Here is a 25720-nt window from a genome sequence, read left to right on the forward strand (position 1 = left end):
CCAAGTGCCACCCCCAAGTTCCCATCGCCTTGTGTCCATGCTAGCTCTGTGCAGGAGGGGGGGTTAGCCAGAGGAAGCAGGGGCAGGCTGGATGGCCAGCAGGTGGCCTTGGGCCGTGGTGCTCTGGGAACTGCTGTTGTCGGGTGGATGAATAATGTGGCTCCCACGCCCTCCTCTCTCCCCATCAGAGTAGTTCCCTCCCATTGGGACGGGCTTCCCGGGCATGTGTGCACGCAGGGCCTCTGAGGAGGAGGGTCCTGTGCTTGGTTTAACGCTCTGCCGTTGCCATCTTGACATTTTTAATACTTGTTAAAAATTTCACGACCCTGCATTTTCCTTTCGCACGGGGCCCTGCACATTAGGCAGCCTGGTTCCACGTGGAACACGCCTTCCCCGCAGCACTCACCTTGGTACTCTTTCACTTACACCGTGACTCACCCTGCACCCTGGGAGGAGCTTCAGTAGAACAAAGGTCCTTGGAATCAAACAGACTTTGTTGCAAAGGACCACGTACTGACTTTGGGACTTGGGATAACTGATCCAGTCGTTTGGAGCCGCAGCGTTCTCAGCTGTGAAGTGGGAATGGTGATCTTAACCTTTTAAGACTTGTGAAGATCAAGAGAATGTATGAAAGGGTACCATAGTGCCTAGTATATCCACACTCAATATTACCTTATGGTCCTCCTTCCCTCCTTGCCTGGCACCGTATACAGTAGGTGCTCAACATGTGCTTATCTTTTATTTTTTTATTTTATTGATTTTTTTAACAGAGAGGAACGGAGTGGGATAGAGAGTTAGAAACATCGATGAGAGAGAAACATCCATCAGCTGCCTCCTGCACAAACAACCCCTACTGGGGATGTGCCCGCAACCAAGGTACATGCCCTTGACCAGAATTGAACCTGGGACCCTTCAGTCCACAGGCTGATGCTCTATCCACTGAGCCAAACCGGTTAGGGCTCAACATGTGCTTACTATATTTCAGTTTGTAATGGTTAGTTTTGCCTTTTCATTTCCAAGTGGGGCCAGGGTGTGTGTCCTAATCTCTGAGTAAGAGCGAGGACCAGGCCATTGAGGGGCTCATTCTAGGTACTGACTTTTCTTCTGGGAATCGCACGCCAGGCCATGTATCAGGGAACCTTTTTTCTTAATAATTAAGTTCACCACCCGTGTATCACTCTATGGAGCTCACGATAGCACATCCTCAGCCAGTGCTCACTACACCAGGCACTGGGCTGTTGGACACATCCCTTCTTCCATAATTCTAAAGGTAGGCATGGCCTTTACCCCATTTCCTGTGGCCGATTGCAGCTGTCTGGCTCCAGGGCCTGTGTTCTTAACCACTACATACTTCCCCCTTAGGGGGTAAGCGAGAGCAGAGCCTTAGATATGGGTTTGGGAAGTCCTGGCCAGTGTGGCTTGGTTGGAATATCATCCTGTTCACCAAAAGGCTGCAGGCTCATTTCCCAGTTCGGGCATGAGTGGAAGACAACCAATAGATATTCCCTCTCACATCGATGTTTCTCTCTCAATCTCTCTCCCCCTCCCCTTACCCTCTCTCTAAAAATCAATGTGTATCCTCTGGTGAGGATTAAAAAAAAAAAAAGATACGGGTTTGGGAAGATGAGTGTGAAGGAGCACGTTTTAGTAAACTATTATTTTAAAATGTATTTCATTCCCACCCCCCTTCCCTTTGGCAGTTATCTTGTTCTATGTATCTATGGGTCTGTTCTGTTGTGTGTGTTTTTTCTTTTAGATTCCACATATAAGTGAAATTATACAGTATTTTCCTTTCTCTTCCTGACATTTCATTTACTAGAATACCCTCTAGATCCATCCATGTTGTTTCAAATGGCAAGATTTCATTCTTTTTTTATGGCTGAGTAATATTGCATTGTAAAAATATACCACATCTTCTTTTTTAATCCTCACCCAAGGATATTTTTCCCATTGATTTTTAGAGAGAGTGGAAGGGGGAGGGAGAGACAGAAACACCAATGTGAGAGAGAAACATCGATTGGTTGCCTCCCACATGCCCCCGACCAGGACCGGGAGTCTGCAACTGAGGTACGTGCCCTTGACCAGAATCGAACCTCAGACCCTTCAATTCGAGGGCTGATGCTCTATCCACTGGGCCAAACTGGCCAGAGCTGCCATTCATTTATCATAGGTTGTTCCATATCTTGGTTATTGTAACGAATGCTGCAGTGAACGTAAGGGTACATATAGCTTTTTTAAATTAAGGTTTTACTTTTCTTTAGATAAATACCCAGAAGTGGTATTGCTGGGTTGTATGGCAGCTCTATTTTTAATTATTTGAGGAATCTTCATACTGTTTTCCATAGTGGCTGCACCAATGTACAATCCCACCAACAGTGTACAAAGGTTTCCTTTTTTCCACATCCTCGCCAGCACTTTTTATTTGTTGATTGTTGATGATAGCCATTCTGAGGTGTGAGGTAGTATCTCATTGTGGTTTTGATTTGTGTTTCCCTGATAATTAGTGATGTTGAGCATGTTTTCATGTCTGTTGGCTGTCTGTGTGTCCTCTTTGGAGAAATGCCTATTCAGGTTTTCCACCCATTTTTAATTGGATTGTTTGGGAGGTTTTTTTGGTGTTAAGTTATATGAATTTCTTACATATTTTGGATAACTCCTTATTGGATATATATAATTTGAAAATGTTTTCTCCCTTTCAGTAGATTATCTTTTTATTTTGCTGTGAAAAACTTGTTAGTTTGATGTAGTCCCATTTGTTTATTTTTCATTTTGTTACCCTGGTCCCAGGAGATGTTTAAAAAGATATTGCTAAGACTGATGTTAAAGCGTTTACTGACTATGTTTTCTTCCAGAAGTTTTGTCTTCAGGTCTTACATTTCAGTCTTTAATCCATTTTGAGTTTATTTTGGTGTAAGAGAGTGGTCCATTTTCATTTTTTGCATGTATCTAATTTTCCCAACATATAATTTATTGAAGAGACGGTCTTTACCTCATTGTATATTCCTGCCTCCTTTGTCATAGATTAATTAAAATGAGGATGTATTTCTGAGCTTTCTATTCTATTCTATTGATCTATATTTCTGTTTTTATGCCAGTTCCATGTGTTGTTATTGTAGTTTTGTAGTATAGTTTGAAATTAGAGTGTGTGTTACCTCCCACTTTGTTCTTTTTAAATATATATATATATATATATATATTTGGCTCTTAGGGTTTTTTTTGTGGTTCCATACAAATTTTAGGATTAGTTGTTTTCATTCTGAGAGGAATGCCATTGGTATTTTAATAGGGATTACATTGAATCTGTATATTGCTTTAAGTAGTGAGAACATTTTAACAATATTAATCCTTTTAATCCATGAGCACAGTATATCCTCCTATTTATTTGTATCTTCTTCAGTTTCTTTTTTCAATGTCTTATAGTTTTCAGAGTATAGGTCTTTTACCTCTTTATTTAAATTTATTCCCAGGTATTTTATAATTTTCAATGCAATTATAAATGGGATTTTTTAAAATTTCTCCATTTTATTGTTCATTATTGGCATATAGAAATGCCATAGATTTCTGTATATTGGTTTTGTATACTTCAACTTTACTGAATTCATTTATTAGTTCTAATAGTTTTCTGGTAGAGTTTTTAGGATTTTCTATACATAGTGTCATGCCATCTGCAAATAGTGAGTGTGTTTTACTTCTTACTTTCTGATTTGGATACCTTTTATTTCTTTGTCTTGTCTGATTGCTGTGGCTAAGACTTCCAATACCGTGTTGAATAGAAGTGGTGATAGTGAGCATCCTTGTCTTGTTCTTGGAGGAGAAAGCGTTTAGCTTTTCACCATTGAGTATGATATAGCTGAGGGTTTGTCATATATAGCTTTATTTTGTTGAGGTATTCCCTCTAGACCCACTTTTGTTGAGAGTTTTTATCATGAAAGGATGTAGAATTTTGTCAAATGCTTTTTTTTGCATCTATTGATATGATCATATGATTTTTGTCTTTCATTTTGTTATCGTGATGTATCACGTCAATTGATTTATGGATGTTGTACCATCCTGGTATCCCTGAAATAAACCACTTGGTCATGGTGTATAATCCCTTCAATGTATTGTTGAATCCATGTGCTAATATTTTGTTGAGCATTTTTCCATCTATGTTCATCAAGGATATTGGCCTACATTTTCTTATTCTGTGATGTCTTTGTTTTGTTTTGGTGTTAGGGTAATGCTGGCTTCTAGAATGAGTTTGGAAGCATTCCTTCCTCGTCAGTATATTTTGGAATAGTTTAAGAAGGATAGTTATTAATTTTTCTTTAAATGTTTGCTAGATTCCACCTGTGAAGCTGTCTGGTTCTGAACTTTTTTTTTTTTTTTTGCAGAGTTTTTCTTTTTCTTTTTTATTACTGCTTCAATATCATTGCTAGTAATCAGTCTGTTTAGATTTTCTATTTCTTCCTGGTTGAGTCTTAGAAGGTTGTTGGCTTTTAGAAATCTACTAATTTCTTCTATGTTGTCCTAATTTGTTGGCATATAATTATTCATAGTATTCTTTAACAATTCTTTGTATTTCTGTGGTGTTGGTTGTAACTTCTTTTTCATTTATGATTTTACTTATTAGGCTCTTTCTTTTTTTCTTAACGAGTCTGACTAAAAGTTTATCAATTTTGTTTATCTTTTCAAAGAACCAGCTATTAGTTTCATTGACCTTTTCTATTTTAATCTCTATTTTGTTTATTTCTGCTCTGATAATTATTATTTCCTTCTTTCTGTTTACTTCGGGTTTTGTTTGTTTTTCTTTTTGTGGTTCCTTTGGGTGTAAAGTTAGTTTGTTTATTTGGGATTTTTCTATACAGCAATGAACTTTCCTCTTAGAACTGCTTTTGCCACATTCCATATATTTTAGAAAGTTGTTTGTTCATTTTCATTTGTCTCTATGTAGTTTTTAATTTTCTGCTTGAGTTCCTCTTTGATTCTTTGGTTGTTAAGTAGCATGTTGTTTAGTTTCTACATATTTGTGTTTTTATTCCAGTTTTTTTCTATAGTTGGGTTCTAGGTTCACACCATTGTGATCCTAAGAGATGTACTTCAATCTTAATGTATTTCAATCTTCTTGAATGTATTTAGTCCTGAATGTGATCTATCCTGGAGAATGTTCCATGGGCATGTGAAAAAAAAAAAGTGTATTCTGCAGTTTGGGGATGAAATGTTCTATAAATATCTATTCAGTAGACTCTTATCCTAAGCAAGTTCTGAGCATAATGAAGTAAGACAGAGAGTGAGGAAGAGCAGAATGTACCATCCATGATTGGAGCTCCACCGTGCACCTTGGGGAAACCTAGTAGATCGTGGGAGGGACTCAAGGCCTGAGCAGAAATGCCGCTGCGGCCAGGTTGGCTGGTTCCCATAGGTCAGGATCTGGGACTGGCGCCTTTAGGTGTCTGTGACTGCGTCATGGGCCGAGAGCCAGGTGAGCCTGGGGCAGCCTGGGGCTGTGACTAAATTAGGAAGAAAGAGTCCTTGGGCTCTCTGGGGAGCATGCTGGGCAGTGGGCCTCTGGTGGAAAGCTGGACGCGGGCTATTAGACAGACACGACTGGCTTTCACCTCAACTTCCCAGTGGTCTGCAGGAACATCACACACCGAGTCCCAGCGGGAGAGGAGCCTCCCCGAGACCAGGGAGCATACCCCCGCCCCACCTCCAAGCGTGTGTGTAAAATAGGAGAACCCAGTGAGCTTTAATCCCTCGTCTTTTATAATCTATTCTGGGGAGGCTGTCCCTTGTAAAAACCATAACCTCCTGGGTAATTCTGAGAGGGGATTATGGTGGAGACTGGGCATCACAGATGAATATCAGACCCCAGACAGGACGGGCTGGGTGGTGGCTGCTTCACATAATCTATGGACAGCAGGTTTTTATTTAGAAAAACCACGTGAAGGTTTTGTTTGGGGTGATTGTGTTGTAAGGGTTATAGGGTAAGATTTGGGGAGAAGAAGAGGGACACAGCGTGGCAGGCGAGTGGTGGCTCCTGGGAGAAAACTGATCAGGTTCCTAAGTCATTAAACCGTAAATCGGGCCAAGCTCATCCCTGGGCCTCTGTGAGGAATTTAGGAATTCCTCATAGAGAGGGCTTCTCGGTTTTGTTTTTCTTTCTTTCTTCTTTTTTTGCGGGGATCATATTTTCTGCGGGACTTGTGGGAGGGCTTAGTTTCTCAACTGCGGCACTGTTGACATCTTGGGCTGGGCAGTTCTTGTTTGGGGGTTCTGTACTGAGCATTGTAGCATTTTAGCAGCAACCAAATGCCAGTAGCAACCTCCAGTTCTGACAAAAAAAAAAATGTCTCCATCATTCCCTGGGGTGGGGGGCTCACCCCCAGTTAAGAGCCACTGCTTAGCGCAGAACACAGTCCATTTTTCCTGCTGAAAAGTATTGTAGTTACCGCTGGGCAGGTGAAATGATGGGTCGCCTCACTCCATCTCCTGCTGCTCCACACACAGAACAAAAGGAAGGGTCACCTGTTCAGGAGGTTTGCTGGCTGGGAGTCAGTTTGTCAGTGAGGGTTGGGGTCTGATGTGGCTACATCACTGAAGGTCTTTTGGGGGACCTTCAGGACCAAATTGTCACACGTGAAAACCCAGAATAAAAAAAACAAGCAAGTGCCCAGCCCAGCCCAGCCGGTGTGGTGCAGTGGTTGAGCATCGACCTATGAACCAGGAGGTCACGGTTCAATTCCAGGTCAGGGCACATGCCTGGGTTCTGGGCTCGATCCCCAGTGTGGGGCGTGCAGGAGGCAGCCGATCAATGATTCTCATCATGGATGTTTCTATCTCTCTCTCCCTCTCTGAAATCTATAAAATAAATATTATATATATATATGTATATATATACATATACATATATGTACATATATACACATACATACGTATATACATATATATATATCTCAAGCAAGGAATCAAACAAACTGCCATCTCTACCACCACTAGCAAAAAGTAGGAAAATAAACCAGAACCGGGAGGCTTTGGAATCTTATTAAAAATGGCCACATGATTAGCCCCTGCAGAAGCATTCTCCAAAGCTGGCCTGGGTGTTGATATGTGAAGAGGCTGAGAACATGCGGCGTAAACATGGACTGATATTGTTTGCCATTTACACTCAGCATGTGTAATGCGGCAGGAATGGCTCCGGGTGGCATGTGACTCGCCTTCCAGATGGGTATGCAGGGCACTGGGGCTGCTCTGTTTCTTTCGCTCTTGCCCTCGCCGGCGCCCCTTTCCAGACTCCGGAGGGTTTAAGTGGAAGCCCGTCATGATTGGCACGCCGAGAGCCGGTAGGATGTCACTGGAATTTTCTAGGGAGGCACATGCGCGACACCCAAAATGACTCCGGGCTTCGGTGGCCTCAGGTCAGCGCTCAATGCCAGGCTCCCTGGTCTTTTTCGGAAAGGTAAGGTTGCATGACGTCATCCTACCTTTCCCCAGCACCGGGAGGGGGGGAACCAAGGGGTTTCTCTTTATTCTCCAGTCCAGGCAGCCCTGCTGGCCATGCTCTTGGCGCTAAGCATTTGTGCATGAGTGTGCGATTTATGTGGGTCCCCACCCCCTCCCGTTAAAAAAAATGGTAATAACTGATTCCCAGGGTAGCATGTGACTTCGCATAGCTCCCCATGACCCCAGTGGAATCCGCGATCCCAACGTCGGGATGTCTACATGTTCCTTTTACGCCAGTTACTGAACTCTTTTTTTAAAGAAAAGTCGGGCGGCTGCGGGAAAACAGAGTGCACGATCCCTGGGTCTGAGGGAAGGGAAGGGGGCGTTTTCGGAATCCTGAAGTCTTGTGAACAAGAAGAGGGGGTCTCCTAAGATGGAGGCGCGTTGTGTTCATTGCTGGAATGTGTCAGTGATGGGAAATGAATGTCAAGTCGCTTGCAGTGTTTCCCTTCTTGAGTGCAGAGGCAGAGCCGCGAACCGGGTGCGGAGTGCCGTGTTCGCGCTCACGAGCCGGGATATTTTGCTCAGAAATGCTTGCAAGTTGCTTCTGAGCGCCTCCGGAGGAGCCGTGATCCGCATTTCAGCAACGATTAGGTGTCTTCAAATAAAGTTCAATTTCAAAGCAAAACGATCTCAAAGTCCCCAAGCAAGCAAGAAAGCGTATCCACGCCTGTCGCGAGGCTCAGGTTGACATATTTGGACTTGGATGTGATGACCCGTTAGCAGGCGCAGGCACCACCAAGCCGACCCACCTCGCTTCTTTATCCGCGGCAATTAAAAGTCGCTTGGACACCTTTGGGAGAGGAATCCTGGTTTTCTGCTTGCAAGTGTGTCCAAGCAAACCCACATGCATACACTTGTAAAATGATGGTGTGTCCGATGTATTTTCCATCATGGGGATTTTTTAACCTTAAAAAAAAATCCATTAAAAAAAATCCATGATGTTGTTTTGCCATTGGTTTCTGCCTTATGTGCATTCGAATCTCTTTTTATTTTCTGTGCCAGAAAACTGAAAGGGAGAGAGTTAATATTTTCACACACTCGTTCCCTCCCCCACATGCATAGCCTAACAGCTGCCACATATGATTTTGTGGAATTTGATATTTCAGATGAAATGACTTCCTTATTTTTCATCGTAATATAATAATCAATTTCCCCACAGAGCACTGTGGGCATGTCAGGCCTGGGCCGCCCCTAATTAGCAATGGATGGCGAAGCCGAGGGAAGTGCTGGAGAGCAGGTTTGAGTGAAAAGTCAGCTTTAACCCTTCTTTCCTGCCCCAGCCTGCTTGGATCTTAACCACAGTTGAGTTTATGGTGGATGTGACAGAAATATCTAGAATGGCACATGCAGATGTGACCTCGGGGCCTGCCCCTCTGGCCGTTGCTGCTGTGCCTGTTGTCTCCGCTCCGCGGTAACTTTCCTATGGCCACAGCTTTGTAAAATCGAGGCAGGAGCCAGAAGTCACCCGCATGCAGTGTTCTCTGCCTCAGGTGGCACCTGCGTTTTGTTGGCTGTCGTCAGAAAGGCATGTCTTCTTAGGCACCAGAAACTTCCATCCACTTTGGGGGAAATGGGAGCTTTCTCAAAGAAATAGTTCCATGGTCTGCTTATAAAGTTCCAACCTCAAGGTTCTCCTGTACTCTGAGGAACTTACAAGAAGTAAACAGTGCCCATCTGCAGCACAAACGCAGAGACGCACATACCTCGTATTTCACAGGGGGACGCTGAGCATATGCTGCTGAGGTCTGCCTTCCATGTGCTTGGAAACAGTCATAAATTCAAGGGAGTCAAACAAGTATTTGTTCGGTGCTTCTGATTTGCCTGGCACTGAGCCAGGAAGCTACTCGGGGAATTTCAAAGGTTTTTAGGATGTGGGTGATGTGTTCACGGTGCTTCTAGTTTAGAAGGTACGAGAGTCACGCCTGAGCAAACCTCACCTGGCTCTCTGCGGCCCAAACTGTACACACACTCGGGAGAAGTCTGGCCACGAAAAGTATTTATTGAACTGTGCGGATGGTGCGTCAGCATCGCTTAGAAATAGTTGATTGCCCACTGTGTCTGTGACCCTTTGCGGGCTAATGAAAACGTCAGTGTTTATTCTTAAGTATAATTTAAGGCAAATGGCCATGTCGTTAGTAGGGACAGAAATGGCTTGTGGGGTTTAAAGTAATGAAGAGCAGATTGATTTTATTCCTTTATAGATTGGTGAGTCTCAGACTAAACTTTACAATAATCCCGGAGAGCTAGTATTAAGAATCCCAGTGCTCGAGGTGAATTAAAATCTCTGGAGATGTGGCCCAAGCATCTGTTTTTTGTTTGTTTGTTTTTAAAAACACCCCAAGTAATTGCAGGGCCATCGAGTTTGTAATCTAGTGATATAGATGATTTTATTTAAAGATGTTTTAGTCTATGGTGAATTTGGATTTTTTTTCATAATCATGATGTTGCTCGACTGAAGAATTTTTGGCATTTTGGAATCTGACCCTTCTGTTTTCTGCATTAGTGAAGGCAGTGTGAATGGAGTTATGCTTTTCTCCCGCTCAGCAAACCTGATAACATGATGCTGAGCTAATCGATCAACTAAGTTATCTGAGGTTTTGTGAACTTAAGTGTTTTTGATCACAGGAGGCCAAATGTTGAACATGGCAATTGAGTCTTTTTTAAAAATTTTTTATTTGTTGATTTGAGAGAGAGAGAGAGACATCAATTTGTTGTTCCACTTATTTCTGCATTCGTTGGTTATTCTGGTATGCGTCCTGACTGGGATCGAACCTGGCACCTTGGCATAGTGGGACAATGCACTAACTAGCTGAGCTACCCGGCCAAGGCAGTGATTGAGTCTTTTTAAAGAGAGGTAGGTATAAGCGCGATTATGTGTAACCCCTGAAGTTATTTTTGCAGTGTTTAAAACCCCCATGGAAAAGGAAGCCCCTTCTTGTTTTTGGTGCCTAAAGAAACATACCTAATGAGGCATGAGGCACTTCTGATATTTCTTTCCCTAAATCTTCATGGATAGAGTTAAGAGAGCTTCTCTTTGTGCTGAACGGCCTGCCCATGTGATCGGGGACAGAAGAAATTAAATTAGTTCATGCTGGCTGGCTCATTCAAGGCAGAGGTGGTTCATTAAATATATAATAGTTAATTCATTTCTTATAACTCGCCATAGATTCTTAGAGTTGGAAAATAGGTTCAGTGGTTCTCAAAGGGCAGCATCAGTATCACCTGGACATGTTAGAAATGCAAATTCTGAGGCCTCAACCCAGACCTCCTGAGAAATAAGTGGGAGTGGGGGGGATGGGGGTGTGTGAGCCCAGCATCTGTGTTTTGAGATGCTCTCTGGATGCCTACCAAAGTTTAAAAATCACTGCTCTGGTAGCAACTTGTCATTTTACAGACAGATCTGTTAACTGGAGGTTAAATGCCTCTCTCGTAAGTCACCACCCAGAACTAGAGGAGTAGTAGAGACTAGATCTCAGATCGCTCAGTGTAAAATCTATCTCTGTACCGTGGCCAGATCACCCTAACTTTTCCATGTGTCATAAATAACAGCTTTAAGGGAAACACCCACCATCCTAAAATCATAAGGGATAAAGGAACCTTAAATGTCTCAACTGACCCTCCCATTTTACAGATGAGAAAACTAAGGTCTACAAGGTAAAGTGAGTACAATAAGATGTATAGTTATTGGTGGTAGAGCCTGTTTAAGAAGTGGGTCTACTTATAACCCCAACAGTGGATCCCCCACCTTCCCACTGCCTCTTCACTTTCATATGGACTCCATTTAGCTTAAACCATGTTGGTTAAAATGTCCAGGTTAACAATCAGGCAACTCTAGAAAAAGACCAGCTATTTTGATTGAGAATTTTAATTCTTTAAAATTAATCTAAAATTATATTTTTTATTTAAAATTGGCTTTTAAATCAAATGCATTTTATAACACTTACCAGAAAAATCTAAGTCATATAATCGACTAAAAAGAAAGTTTAGAGAACATAGGGACCATTCATTCTTGAGCATATGTTTCATCTCAGGATCATGTGGATTAGACACTTACATCTCCTCAGATCTCACACTGAAATTACATTTTCTTCAGATTTAGTTAAAAGGAGAACTGTGGCAACAAGTCTGTTTGTTGAATATTTTAGGATTTTGTATTTGATGTGGTTGGTGGTATTTACATAATATCAACCATGTTCAAAGACTGAATCTAATCCCCATTCTCTGCAGAACTTCATCTTCAAAGCCTTGAACAGCACACACGGAACATTTGCCCCAGAAAACATATTGAGAATGTGATACACATCTACTGTCTCACACACATACACATGGATCAGGTGTGTACATATATAGAAATGCCTAGAGGTTCCACACACCTACCATGTTCCAGGCACTGTGACATGAAACGGGACATACAATTCCTGCCTTCAAAATGGTGATGGGGCAGTGAGGAAGTGAGAGGAGTGACTGGGTACACAATTATGATAGAGGATGGTAGGAGTTAGAAGAAAGTGTAATTGAGGGCTAATGGAACAGCAGAGCATTATGGGGGATCATAGAAGGGGCACCAGCACACACTTGATGGGGGTAGGAGCCAGGGAAGTCTTCCTGGAAGAGGTGACATCCAACTGCATGTTGAAGGATAGTTACCTGCGTGAGGAGGAGGAGGGAGGAGATTGTCCGGGAGGAGGACCTGTATGTGCAAAGGCGCTGATGCTTGCATATACTGCCCTTCACAGGGGAAGTATTGGCCTGTAACCATGAATGTCTGGCTTCTTAGAGAAAGTTGTGCAGCAGTTTTAAAATGTGTATTTCAGACAGCTTGTTTCTCCATCTCAGAAGGCTCCCATGTTCCCCAGAAAAGTTTGTCGGTTGCGAGGTCACCATATGGTATGTGACTGAGACAGGGAAAGATCTCTTCTAACCCTAGAAGTCAAACCAACTCCCTGGATTTTAGCCTGCATAAAACCAGTGGAATTCTGCCCAACATGAATTTCCTGAAGAATGGTGTGTCAGACAAAGCAACTCCAGCCCCGAATGGATTCGAGCTGCTTTTTACTGTGAAAGACTGGGCCTGTCTCTGGAATGCCTTTGTAGAGGAGAGAGTCTCATAAGGAGGCACTTTTGGTATTTCTTCCCCGAAATCTTCATGGATAGAGTTAAGAGAGCTTCTCCTTGTGCTGAACGGCCTGCCCAAGTGATCAGGGATAGGAGAAATTAAATTAGTTCGTGCTGGCTGGCCAGCAACACACACATCTGAACCAAGCCATATACATGAAACAATGTTCTCTTTAGAAGCATTCTCAGGAGCTTGAAATGAACTTAATTTGTGACTTATAATAATGATAATTATTCAATATTATTCAACAATAATAATTATCATTATCAGCCATCATCACGCTTTGCAGAGCATCTGCACGCCATGTTAGATGTTGAGAACAGCTACCGGGGCAGATGTTATTACCTCCATTCTACAGATAAGGAAATTAAACCTTAAAGTCATCAGACTTCAAAGGTAGATCAGATTTTGGCGATCCTTTTATATATAGCTTTCTCATTTAAAAAAAAAAAGGTGGGGGGGAAGTTGACTGAGCTCACTAATTTTTTGGTCCATCACACTGCCTTCAATATTCAATGGTTAAGGGAAACTTAGAATATGCATTTGTTTCTTTAGGAGAAATATTGTTGAAACCAGTCCTACCTGCTCTTTTATGAAACATGCATGTATAAAAGTCTCTTATTTTTATACTTTTTCTTTATATAAATAGATACAATAGACAGACAGATATATAGATAAATAGACAAACACACCACATGCAAATTTCACTGCGAAGATGGAGGTGGAATTGGATCAGGCAGAGGCCCAAAGGGAACTTTAACTTTATTTGTATAATTATGTATTTTTTTATTAAAAATATCTGAGGCAGCCCAGCTGGCATGACTCATAGGTTGAGCGTTGACCTATGAACCAGGAGGTCATGTTTTGATTCCTGGTCAGGGCACATGCCTGGGTTGTAGGCTCCATCCCCAGTGTGGGGCATGCAGGAGGCAGCCAATCAATGATTCTCTCATCATTAATGTTTCTGTCTCTCTCTCCTCCCTTCCTCTCTGAAATCAATAAAAATATATTTTAGAAAAAAATCTGAGGCAAAATGGCCCTAACTGTAGTATATGTTAATTTGGGATCATGGGCAATGAGTTCATAAGTATTTATTATATTCTTCATATTTTTGTAGTTTTAAAAATAAAACAAAACAAATATGAGCATTAAAAACAATTACTACTTATAATACTATAATTTTATAAAATAAAGGATACTTTAAAGAAAAAAATGATACAGAAGAAAAAAAGACACAAAAAGTCCCAATCTATGGTTCTTGGTGGTAAGTTGACATTAATTCTCTCTTTGCTTTAAGTCTTTCCTATATGACACTAGCAGAATATATATTATTTTCTTTGCATTTGCTGCATTGCCCATTCTATTTTTCTCTTTATCATTCAGTTCAGAGAGGAAGGGAGAGGGAGAGAGAGAGAAACATCAATGATGAGAGAGAATCATTGATTGCTTGCCTCCTGCACGCCTCCTACTGGGAAGTGAGCCCGAAACCCAGGCATGTGCCCTGACCGGGAATTGAACCATGACCTCCTGGTTCATAGATCAAAGCTCAACCACTGAACCACACTAGCTGGGCTATCCATTCTGCTTTGTACATTTTGAGCCCTTCTCATATCTTCAGCAGGAAGGCAAGTCCTCTCTTGTCAGTTATAAAACTGCGAGCTGCCCCTTTGTGACTATAGGTCTCCTGGCTCCAAGAATCTTATTCTGCCTGATGAAAGTAGTTCAGAGTATAATGGACCACCAGAGTACAATGGTGACTTGATATCAAATGTGTGATTTAAAATCATGTCCTGGATGTGTTAACTACACTTATTGTGGTAATCATTTCACAATATACACATATATCAAATCATTACATTGTACACCTTAAATGTATACAATGTTATATGTCCATTATAGCTCCATAAAGCTGGGGGGAAAATTAAAACCACTGTGACAAGCTGGGAGAAAAAAAAAACGCAGAATAAAGGAACAAGCTTTATAATTTAGTACCTTTGAACAAACCCAAAACAAAACAAAACAAAAAATCACACCCAAGGAAGTAGGGCCAGGAATGTGGCTTTAGAAGCTCCTTTAATGAACCCATAACAGGGGACAGAACATTGGTCTTACAGTCAAAAGACCCTCGTTCAAATCCTTTATTCACTGGATGCCCTCGGGTGGTTCATCCGACCTTTCTTGGTCTCAGTCTTCTTAATATAAACTAGAAATGGTTGTATCTGAAGTAGGTACCCTTATGGTTGTCCTGGTGATCAGAGAGCTAAAACACTTATTAACACTCCAACTGAAAAACATGAAACAAAAGAGAGGTGGTAGGATTACCATGCTGTTATGAATCACTGCAAGAGGTGTCATGGTGATATGAATCATCATATGGTAATATCACAGCTGAAGCCCAAATGTGGGATAACACCAGCATTGACCCAGTAATCTCAATTAGTCACAGGGGCCTAGCTAGTGATAATCCATAGCCCCATTGTTACCAAGAAGACGGCACTAACCAGAAAGTGTGTAATTTCACTCTGCTCCCTGAAAAGGAGAAAATTTGCTGGTGAACATTGATGGGGGGTGGCCCACCATAGTAGCTCCATTAGCCCCAGGAATGAGGAGAGCTGGGTTCCAGGCCCGCCTCCTCTCTGTCTAGAGATGTGACTTGGTTTGACTCACATAGTATGTCTACTTCATTGGGCTTCTCTTTTTTTCTCTGTAAATGGAGTGGGTTAAACTAAATGGTCTCTAAGGCCTCTTCTTGATCTCACATTTGTGATAATTAGCTAGAGTTTAAACTTTAGCCCCAGTAGTACTGTAGTATCATCGTCCTCTTGTACCCTGGCATTTAGGGACTGTTCCCTGTGGATCTCGTCCTGACCTCGGGTCTAAGAGGGTTACAATAGAGTTGAGAACTTATGATGTGAAGTTCAGCTCCCAGGAGGCGACAGAAGGGCAGGTCTCAGCAAAGACTTGACCCTGATTGCACTTCATTTGATTTGGCCTTGTTATGAAGGTGTGACCAGACCTGGAAAACACTCTCTGGCCAGGTTCTGAGCCCTCTCACCTGGATTATATTTTATGTTCTAACACATAATAAAAATGGCATGTCCATTGCTTGGCCTGGACAGGGTCCTGAGTTGAACTGGAAGTGAATTTAAATTCCTGATTGGTTATCTTGGAAGATCTTGTGCCCAGCCAGACCTTGAACCACGCTGGGCTGCGGTTCTTGGCTTTTGCTTCTGGCTGGCTGACCATCACAGGGGACATTCACACCATGGAATTTCAGCTGTGTCTTCATTATTCCACAGCACTTTCAGTCTCCTGTTGACTACGTATCTCGTTCACCAAGCAACTCTTATAACTCTCTTCCCTCCAAGTCCCAGTCCCCAGCCTGCTCCCTTCTCTCTCAACGGATGCCCTTCCTTGTTTTTTACTTGCCTTCTCTCCATATTCACATCTCCTCGTGTTTTCTGCCATCTCCCTCTGTCACCCACCATCTGCTCTGATGATGACAGTGATGCCGATGATGGTGGTAGTGATAGTAGTGCTGGTGGTAATGATAAGGGTGAGAAGACTAGTGGTAGCGTTTGTTGCTGCGTTTGTTTAGTGAATGCTTACGGTGTGCTAGGAACGGTGTGGAACAATTTATTTGCACCCTGTCATTTAACTCGGAACAAGCCTAAACCTTAGGTATAGCCACCCCGGCTTTAGCGACGAGGACCCTGAGGCTCAGAGAGGGTAAGTATTTGCCCACAGTCCCCAGCTTACAAGTGGTGAACTGGAATTCACACCCAAGTGGATGCTAACTCTGAAACCTGAGCTCCTTTCCATCCCCACTCCCCCACTCCCACCTGCAAGGTGTGTCATTAGATTAGAAACTGCCCCCTTGAGAAGGTCAAGGCGTTATGTCCCCAACTCACAAGAGCACCTGTGTGGCCAGGACTGAATCTCTGAACGTGCAAAATGTTGTTGCATATGCCCTGGCCGATGTTGCTAAATGGTCAGTGTTGGCCTGTGCACTGGACAGTCACGTGTTCGATTCCTGGTCAAGGGCATGTACCTGGGTTGCAGGTTTGATCCCTGCCCCTGGTTGGAGCAAGTGCAGGAGACAACTAATTGATGTGTCCCTCTCACATCAATGTTTCTCTCTCTTGCACTGAAACAATAAATGGGAAAAACATCCTCACTCCTTGAGTGAGGATTAAAAGAATGTTGTTGCATAGCCCACACCCCATGCATACCCTGGTCTTGTAACCACCATGTGGGGCTCTGACTCGGCCCAGGGTGGAGGAGCATTCTGTTCCCCAACCTCCAGGAAGCAGGTCTCTCTGGTCAGTGGACACTCACCAAAGTGATTGACCCTGTTCCCCCTGCAGTGACCCCTTAGGTCCTCACAGTGGTCCCCTCCGCAGAAGAAGCTGGGGATGACAGACTACTCTTGAATCATCATGGGGCCGTGGAGGGGAAACATCTGAATCAAATGCAGATGGTTCTAGTAGGTTGGCTTTCTTTTTACATTATTATTTTTTTATTAAGCAAATAAAGGAAATGCCTTGGTTTGTGTACAGAAAAGCCCAAGCAGGTCCAGGGCAAGTGGCTCAAGGTGTCCCTGTGAGGCCCCCAGGAGCTGCCTGCCCAGCTCCAGGCTGGGGTCTTGGGTTGGCTTGACTTCCAAGCAGGCTCTCCTTACATGGTGGCTCAAATTCAACCAGCATGGCAACCCAGGTATGACAGAAGGGTGCCTCTCTCCTGATAGCGCCAACAGAATTTCAGGGAGTGTCCATCGCTGAGCCAGTCGGTGGCCAGGGGGCTCTGTCAGATGGGATGGGGATCACTCTTCCTGTTTTACAGATGAGAAAATTATACAACTTTCTCCCATCACATAACCAGTAAGTGGCAGGTGGGAGCCCAGTTCTCAGACCACAGTTCACCCTCCTGCTGCCTTTCACTAACAGCCGGGTCATCTTTGCATCTGCAGATGGATTACTACTAAACCCAGGACGTTTGCAAGTCTTGGTTCCTTTTGTTTTGTTTGTTACATTTCTCTGAACAGTCTGAGGCTTGCACCACTTCTTCCCGGGCCTTGCTGTTTTGTGCTTACCTCCGAAGGACTATTCATCACCCCATGTGCGTCTGTCTCCTCTTGGGAAGGTATCTCTTTCTCCATCTCTGTGTCTCCACCATTTAGCAACTCTGCCCGGCACGTTATAGATGCTCAGTCCACGTGGGCCGAATGGACAAATTCATGAATGCCCGATGGAGTCTGTGCAGAGCAGAGGCCCCGGGCCCTGCCTGTGTTTTGGGTGCTCTGCCTTCCTTTCAGAATAGGATGGATCCCATCACAAAACGCTGGCTGACTTTCTAGCACTCCGGCTCAAATGGAGGCGGGACATGGCCTCACTCCCTGTGCCCCAATACAAACCCATCACTGCCTCCTGCTTGGGACTCGGAATAAAATGTAGAAGAGCGCTGGGGCGAATAATGAGCCTCGCCATGCGGGGACAGCTGTTGCGCTCTCCTGGTGGAGACAATATGTTGCACATCCTCTTGGCACTGTGGGATTAAACCATTAGAAACAGTTTTCATCTGGATGTTCTAACTCTCCCCGCATTAGAAAGGCAACAGTTTCTCCTTTATGCTATATTTTATGTTTAAAACCACGGAGAGAAGTGCTATTTTAATTCAATACAAAACAAGAAAGCCTTTCTAAGTGAGCAGGCAATCAGCGTTTTCAGTGTAATGATGCACCGTGGATTCTTAGTGGCTCAGAGAGGAACCGTCAGCCCTGGAGGCAGTGAGCCCCGTGGGAGCCTGGGTGAATCAGAGAGGCTGTGCTGTGATGGGGGCCAGCCCTCCCGGTGGAGGTGTGGTGGCTTTTCCAGCACTGCATAAGTAACTCTCTGTGCTGCTCTCCCTCCTTCGAGGTGTGACTATGTGACTGCACAGGTTTAGGAGAAGACAGGATGGAGCAGGTGCATGGAACTTTGTCTCCCACCGGCTCCCCCGACACGGGACATCCCTACTGTCACCTCTGGAGCTTACAGGGGTTCAGAGGGGCTGAATCTTGGCATCTCCCCAGGGCTCAGCGAGTGCTTTGCATATTGAAGGTACTTCTCTGAACAGAGGGGAGGGCCACAGATATGTATGGGTGGAAATGATAAGTTGGCAATGAAATAGATAGTTCTGGGGCTTAGTGAAGGCTATTTTGTCAGGTGCTAAAAGCTGGTTTGAATGATCTGAATTCTCATTAAGGTTGTACTGCTACCCAGCTTTGGGCAAGTCACTTTCTCTTTGTTCATGAAGGGGCTGGATGAGTCAATCCCCAAGGATCTGCAAGTCCAAGCTCTTCAGATTGCCATTGCTTGGCTGGGTAGGAAAGTGACTTTGAGAAGGAAGGGACCTCTGGGTTTTTCTGGATCTTGGCTGAGTTCCCAGAGGGTCTTCAGACACCTGGTGAGATGACCTGTGCTTGTTCAGGACCGTTGGGAACATACGTTCATGCCAACAAGATCCAGCCCGTGTCCTGAATGGAAGCCTCGTCTATGTATAATTTTCTTGATGGATTGCATGAGCTTCCTATTTGCTTCCGTAACATATTACCACAAATGGACAAATTTTTCATCTTACAGTTCTGGAGGTCAGAAGTACAAAATCCATCTCACTGAGCCAAAGTCAAGGTGTCACCAGGGCTGATTTCTTCTGGAGGCTCTAGGGGAAATTTGTTTCCTTATCTTTTTCAATTTCTAAAAGCCTCCTGTATTTTCTTGGCTCATGGCCCCTTCCTCCATCCTCAAAGCCAACATAGCATCTCCTCCCCTCTCTGACCTCTGTTTCCCTCCTAATAGCATCCCTCCCTGACTCTGATCCTCCTGCCTCCGTTTTATAAAATTCTTGTGAATACATTGGGCCCACCAGGACAGTTTCTCCATCTCATACTCCTTCATTTAACCATGTCGGCAAAGTCCCCTCTACCATGGAAGGTGACATTGTATAGATTCTGGGGATTAGGATGTTGATATCTTTGGGGGCCATTATTCAGTCTACCACAGGGATTATCCATCAGTTTCAAAACCTAGACACGGACAGGGAGAAGAGTGTATTGGGGCTCCTGCTTTGGAATGGGGGATTGTAGACCATCCCTATCTGTTTAAGCTGTATACAACAGCAAAACCCATTTGCTTTCTGGGTATCTTAAGATTCTGCTTTTTGAATTATATGAGGGCCTTTATCCACAAAATGTACACTCTTTTTTTTTTAAAGATAAATTGATACACTTTATTTATTATTACTATTTAAAAAACACACCATATTTTTACTGATTTCAGAGAGGAAGGGAGAGGGAGAGAGAGATAGAAACATCAATGATGAGAGAGAATCATTGACTGGCTGCCTTCTGCACACCCCACACTGGGGATCAAGCCCGCAACCCAGGCATGTGCCCCTGATTGGAATCGAACCTGGGACCCCTCAGCCCACAGGCTGATGCTCTATCCACTTAGCCAAATCGGGTAGGGCGAAATGTACACTCTCAAAAGAGGTGTCCACATCTTCTTACAGTCACCAGGTTCTGATGAGCCACATCCATTGTCTTCCTTCTTCATTCCGTTCACAGCTGTTGCTGAGTGTCCACCAAGTGCAAGGCAGTGTGCTGGGGCAATCTACAATCTCCAAGACATGCTCCTTTTCCTCGCAGAGCTTAGGTCTAGTGGAAGGAGAAAGGCACATAAGCAGTTATTTTTTTAACACAAGGCAGGATGTGCTAAGTGACATAGGAGTGAGGAACCAAGGTAGTGGGGAAATAGGAAGGTGACATCACTTCTAGCCCGAGGGTGTCAGATCAGATGCTCCAACTTTTCGGTCAAAAATATGATTGCTAGAAGCCCCTGAATTTTAGGACTTTTAAAAGATAGGATGATTGGTCTTCCTCTTTCTCTTAGGGTCCTTGTTTCAAAAGAGGTATCTAGCTCTGATGACTTATGTGAAATCACTTCTCCTCAAGGTTGATTAAAGTTGGGGACAGTAAGAATTTGCTAGGCAAAGCAGGAGTTGAGAAGAAAACGGTCTCATTTCATGTTGGATCTGAATGGGTGATCTGCAACCTGGGCTGTCCCCGGAGCCGCACCTGCTTCCCCTGGCTGACCGGCGGACACCCAGGAGGCTGGCTTTCCTGGTCAGAAAGGCCGCAGTTCCCCACATGTCCTCTTCGGGTGAAGGGGACTCTCCAGCCCAGGACACAGTTTTAGAAAATACAGCTGACTTCTCCTGGAAAAACAAAACCAACCTCTTCTTACTCTGGTCATGGAAACCAAGTTGGCACCTCATTATCGCCTCGTTAGCAAGGACAGGCTGCTGTTGAGGACAAACCTGGTAGGAAGGGCTGGCTCCCTGTGGGCAGGGTTTTGCGTTAAGCTTAATTGCTTTTCTAAAGCTCAGCCACTTAGTACTACACCCGCAGAAATCTATCATCAGACTCTTGACCATCCTCCTCTCCCTTTCATATGCTCGCCTCCCCACCTCCACCATGACCTGTGCCTGCCCCCCCTGGGGCCACAAGGCTCTGTGTGGCCAGCACCCCTAAGAGGAGCCAAGGTCTGTGACCACCTTTCCCCTGGAACCCCCATCCCTCCAAAACCTTAAAATGCAGCCAGCTCTCCTGCCTTGGAGCACAGCAGGGCTGCTGGCTGGGTGCAGGTGGGATCTCTTTCATGACTTGATTTCTCACAGGATGGGAAATAGTAACTCAGAGTCATTTTTATCTGGCTCCGACATGTGTTTTTTACATGCATTTGAACACGGGTGTGCCTGATCTTCTGAGAACTCACTTCAAACAAAACAGCGAGGCAGCCCCTGAGACACACTCAGAGGGCTGAGAGGCTGCACACCCAGCCACCAGCGCCCTTGCTCTTCTTTTCAAAGCCTGGCTGGCGGTGGAACCCCACATCTGCATTCACTCACTGCGAGTCCTTGCAAGCAAGGCCACCTAATCTCTCTGAGCGTTAGGTTCTTTCCCTGCATGACTGACATATCTCAAATGAGATAATGCAGCCTGGCTAAGCACTGGTCCCACAGTAGCATTGCAGTCAATGTGAGACTCTCTCCTGCTTACCTTCTTCCCCATGACCTACACACACACACACACACACACACACACACACACACACCCCTCATCATTTTCTTAGATCGTGGTCGGCAAACTGTGGCTTGCGAGCCACATGTGGCTCTTTGGCCCCTTGAGTGTGGCTCTTCCACAAAATACCACGGCCTGAGCGAGTCTATTTTGAAGAAATGGCGTTAGAAGAAGTTTAAGTTTAAAAAATTTGGCTCTCAAAAGAAATTTTAATCGTTGTACTGTTGATATTTGGCTCTGTTGACTAATGAGTTTGCCGACCACCATCTTAGACCAACCCAAGCAGAAACTTGCTTTCTTCAAAGTGTCTCCAAAATGGGAGAGATGTAACATGCCACACACTTTCCATGTCTCCCCTTTATTCCTGAATCATGCTCACCCCTAGCTTCTCTCCTTTGTTTCATTATGGTTAGACTTGTACTGTACAGAACCTGTGACAGTGGAAACCCTGTCTGAAGTGTTGCAGCTTTGTGGCTTCTACGCCACACTTATTTATGTCAGCATGCTGAATATAAAGCTTGGGTTGTCCATGTTAACCCCAGCTTCAAATGCACAGTCCCATTCTTCCCTTTCAAGTGTCCTGGGAATTCCAGTTCATCAACACCCCAAACATATTTCCCTATTACACCCACTCCCCAAAAGAGGTGTTTAGCCCTGGCTGGTGTGACTTCGTTGGTTGAGCTTTGTCCCATGTACCAAAAGGTTGCTGGTTGGTTTGAATCCGGGTCAGGGCACATGCCCAGGTTGATCCCCAGTAGGGGGCATGCAGGAGGTGGCTGATCAACGTTTTTCTTTCATCAGTGTTTCTCTCTCCCTCTCCCTTCTCTCTCTCTGAAATCAATAAAAAAAAAAAAAAGGCGGGGGGGGGGGGGAGCTGTTTAAGACACAAGAAATATGGTCTCACAAAAGAGCCCTGACTGCGGTAACCACATACCCCAGACTTTCTGGGAAAGGATGTCCCCTTATGCATCCTGGTTTTTGGTCCAGAAAGCACCGTAACCACAGCAGAGGTCACGAGGAAGGCACAGGTTCAGACAGAACACCCCTGTAGTAAGAGTCTGTGTGAGCCCACCACTGCCTACGACCTCAAATTCAGATTCTTCTCTTGTAAATGTTTGGTTATTCTTTGTGCTGGTTGAGCTTGAGCATGGGCTGAAGGGAGCATGATTCTTGCTGCATTTGGATGTGAAATAAGGACAAGGATGAAAATGTGTTTGTCGCAAGTACACACCTCTCATTCTGTCTGCACTTTTGAAGCCTGCTTTTTTCAGTTAACATTAGAGTACATGGATTTTCTCAGGTCGCTAATTTTTTTTTTTGAGGGGGGGAAGCGGGGAGGCATAAATAATGACCATACCAAATTCAAGATGATTATACTATTGGCAATGATGGGGGTCAGGGTGGATGGGGAGAGTGGCTACCTAAGGAACATTTTGTGTGTTGGGATGTTTTCTGTCTTAAGCTTGGTGCCAAGTACACTTTTTTTAATGTCTTAAATATTACATAGTGAAGCAGAAACTTAAACACCAGTAGTAAATGTCTACTTAACATTTCCTTCTGTAGCTAATACCACAATTTACTCAGTTTAAAACTCCCCTCCCTGTTCTCGGATTATTTGTAATTTTCAACTGTGGACACTTAAATAATGAAGTACTACTAAACATCTTTGGGCGTCAAGTTTTGTCTGAATTTTAGCTCACTTTCTTCGGATAGATTCATAGAATTGAATTATTGGGTCAAAGCATGTGGCTCTCAGGAGTACATATTACGTGGCTACCTTTCAACAGAGTTGTGTGACTTTAAGACAGTCATGGACACGTGTCCATTCCACTTTATCTCACACCAGCACTGAATGCTATTGTGTGTGTGTTTTGAAATGTGCCACTTTGTTAGGCAAATATTTGCTGCTAATATATCTCTTTGATTACCAGTGAGATGGAACATGCTCTCATATAACTTTGCTGTTGGAGGTTTACTTTTCATTGATGTGTATGGGTGAGCACAGGTTTTTGCTGACTCCCTTCTATGTGGGGCCCTGTGGGAGGGTCTTGCTTACATGGGTGGGGGGGGGGACCACAGTTACGCACCGAGAGAGCCCCCTGGCCTCCTCGGGGAAAGCAGCTGTGCCTCTCGACCCCTGTCTTCCTGCAGTGCCGCCAAGCTCCTGGACAAGAACCCGTTCTCGGTCAGTAACCCGACCCCCCTGCTTCCTTCGCCTGCCAGTCTCCAACTGGCCCAATTGCAAGCACAGCTCACCCTCCACCGGCTGAAGTTGGCACAGACAGCTGTCACCAACAACACTGCGGCCGCCACCGTCCTGAACCAAGTCCTCTCCAAAGTGGCCATGTCCCAGCCGCTCTTCAACCAGCTGAGGCATCCGTCCGTGATTAGCGCCCCCCACGGCCACACCGGGGTGCCCCAACATGCTGCGAGTGTGCCCAGTGCCCGGTTTCCCTCTAACACAATTGCCTTCTCACCCCCGGGCCAGACACGAGGCCCGGGACCCTCGGTGAGCCTTCCCAGCCAGCCCCCCAACGCCATGGTGATGCATCCCTTCAGTGGCGTCATGCCTCAGACCCCTGCCCAGCCGGCGGTCCTCCTGGGCATTGGCAAGACGGGGGCAGGCCCCGCCGCGGCAGGATTCTACGAGTATGGCAAAGCCACCTCCGGCCAGGCCTACGGCTCCGAAACGGATGGTCAGCCCATCTTCCTGCCGGCCTCGGCCTCTACCTCGGGCAGCGCGACCTATGAAGGACAGTACAGCCAAGCGGGGCAAGATGGCCAGGCCGCCTTTCCCAAAGACTTCTACGGAGCCAACTCCCAAGGGTCGCACGTGGCAGGCGGGTTTGGGGCTGAGCCCACGGGGGGCCTGAAAGGGGAGGTAGGTCCCCTGCTGCCGGGTCCGAACAGCCAGTGGGAGAGCCCCCCCGGATTCTCCGGCCAGAGCAAGGCTGACCTCGCTGCAGGCGCCAGCCTATGGCCTCCACCCCCCAGCCAGTCCTACGAGCTGTATGACCCTGAGGAGCCCACCCCAGACAGGACCCCTCCTTCCTTCGGGGGTCGGCTGAACAACAGCAAGCAGGGTTTCAGCGGTGCACGGCGGCGGGCCAAGGAGGAGCCGGCAGTGCTGTCCGTGCAGCCCCTGCAGGCTCACGAGCTGAATGACTTCCATGGGGTGGCCCCCCTCCACCTGCCACACATCTGCAGCATCTGCGACAAGAAGGTGTTTGATTTAAAGGTGAGTCATCTCAGACCGCGTAGGAGCCACCGATGGAGCCTGGGCGGGCTCCCCACCATCACCCAACTCTCACTGTTTATGGGCGAGAAACTGGCACCTTTGGGGACTGGGGAACAAAATGTTGCCATCTAGACCCTTGATGGCAATCACAGGTATTAGAACCAAAAGGAATTCCAGAAATGTACGAGGGCCAGTCCCTTACTTTAAGGCAAGTAAGACATTCTTACCCCATGTCTATAGCTGAGAAAGCTGCAGCTGAGTGGGGGTAGGGAGAGAATCAAGTGACCCCACCTGGGTTACAGAGAAGGGACTTGGGGACTAGACCCTCCCACCTCCTTGAAGAAGGCTTTTCCTCTGTGATACACGTAGAAGTTACATATATTGTATTGGAGACAATATACTATACTGTGTTTGAAAGCGGGGACAAATGAGCAGAATTTTGGATCAGGGGCAAGAGAAATTCTCAGGTAAGACTTAGATAAATTATCAAGAAGGCCTCAGCATCCCCATCTGCGAAATGGAGATGGAGCCTCCTGACACTGCCCAGTGGTTGTAAAATGCTTCAGCTGCAGCAAAGTTCCATTATAGTGTAATTTCTCCCCAAAATGTATTGATGATGCAGTGAAATATTTCAAAGCAATAGTAACAGCTAGCATATATTAAACCTTCCCCGTGTACTACTCTCACTTTACAGAAGTGAAAACTGAGGCCCAGAGAGCTGAAATGACTTGTTCCAGGCCCTGGGGCCCCGTAGCTAGAAAGC

The 25720-nt window shown here is 45.0% G+C and overlaps 1 protein-coding gene across 2 annotated transcripts in view; it reads left to right on the forward strand.

Moving 5' to 3' along the window:
* The window catches only part of RBM20 (RNA binding motif protein 20), a gene marked incomplete at its 5' end in the record, with an annotated part of 184413 nt that overhangs the window by 111102 nt on the left and 47591 nt on the right, over window positions 1-25720 (forward strand). For both annotated transcript variants that reach the window (XM_079794193.1, XM_079794192.1), the window contains one exon: window positions 23871-24957. In XM_079794193.1, coding sequence (XP_079650319.1) covers window positions 23871-24957 — 1087 coding nt within the window. The remainder of the gene's footprint in view (window positions 1-23870; window positions 24958-25720) is intronic.

This window comes from Cnephaeus nilssonii, assembly GCF_951640355.1.
Source record: "Cnephaeus nilssonii genome assembly, chromosome: 16".
Classification (NCBI taxonomy): Eukaryota; Metazoa; Chordata; class Mammalia; order Chiroptera; family Vespertilionidae; genus Cnephaeus; species Cnephaeus nilssonii.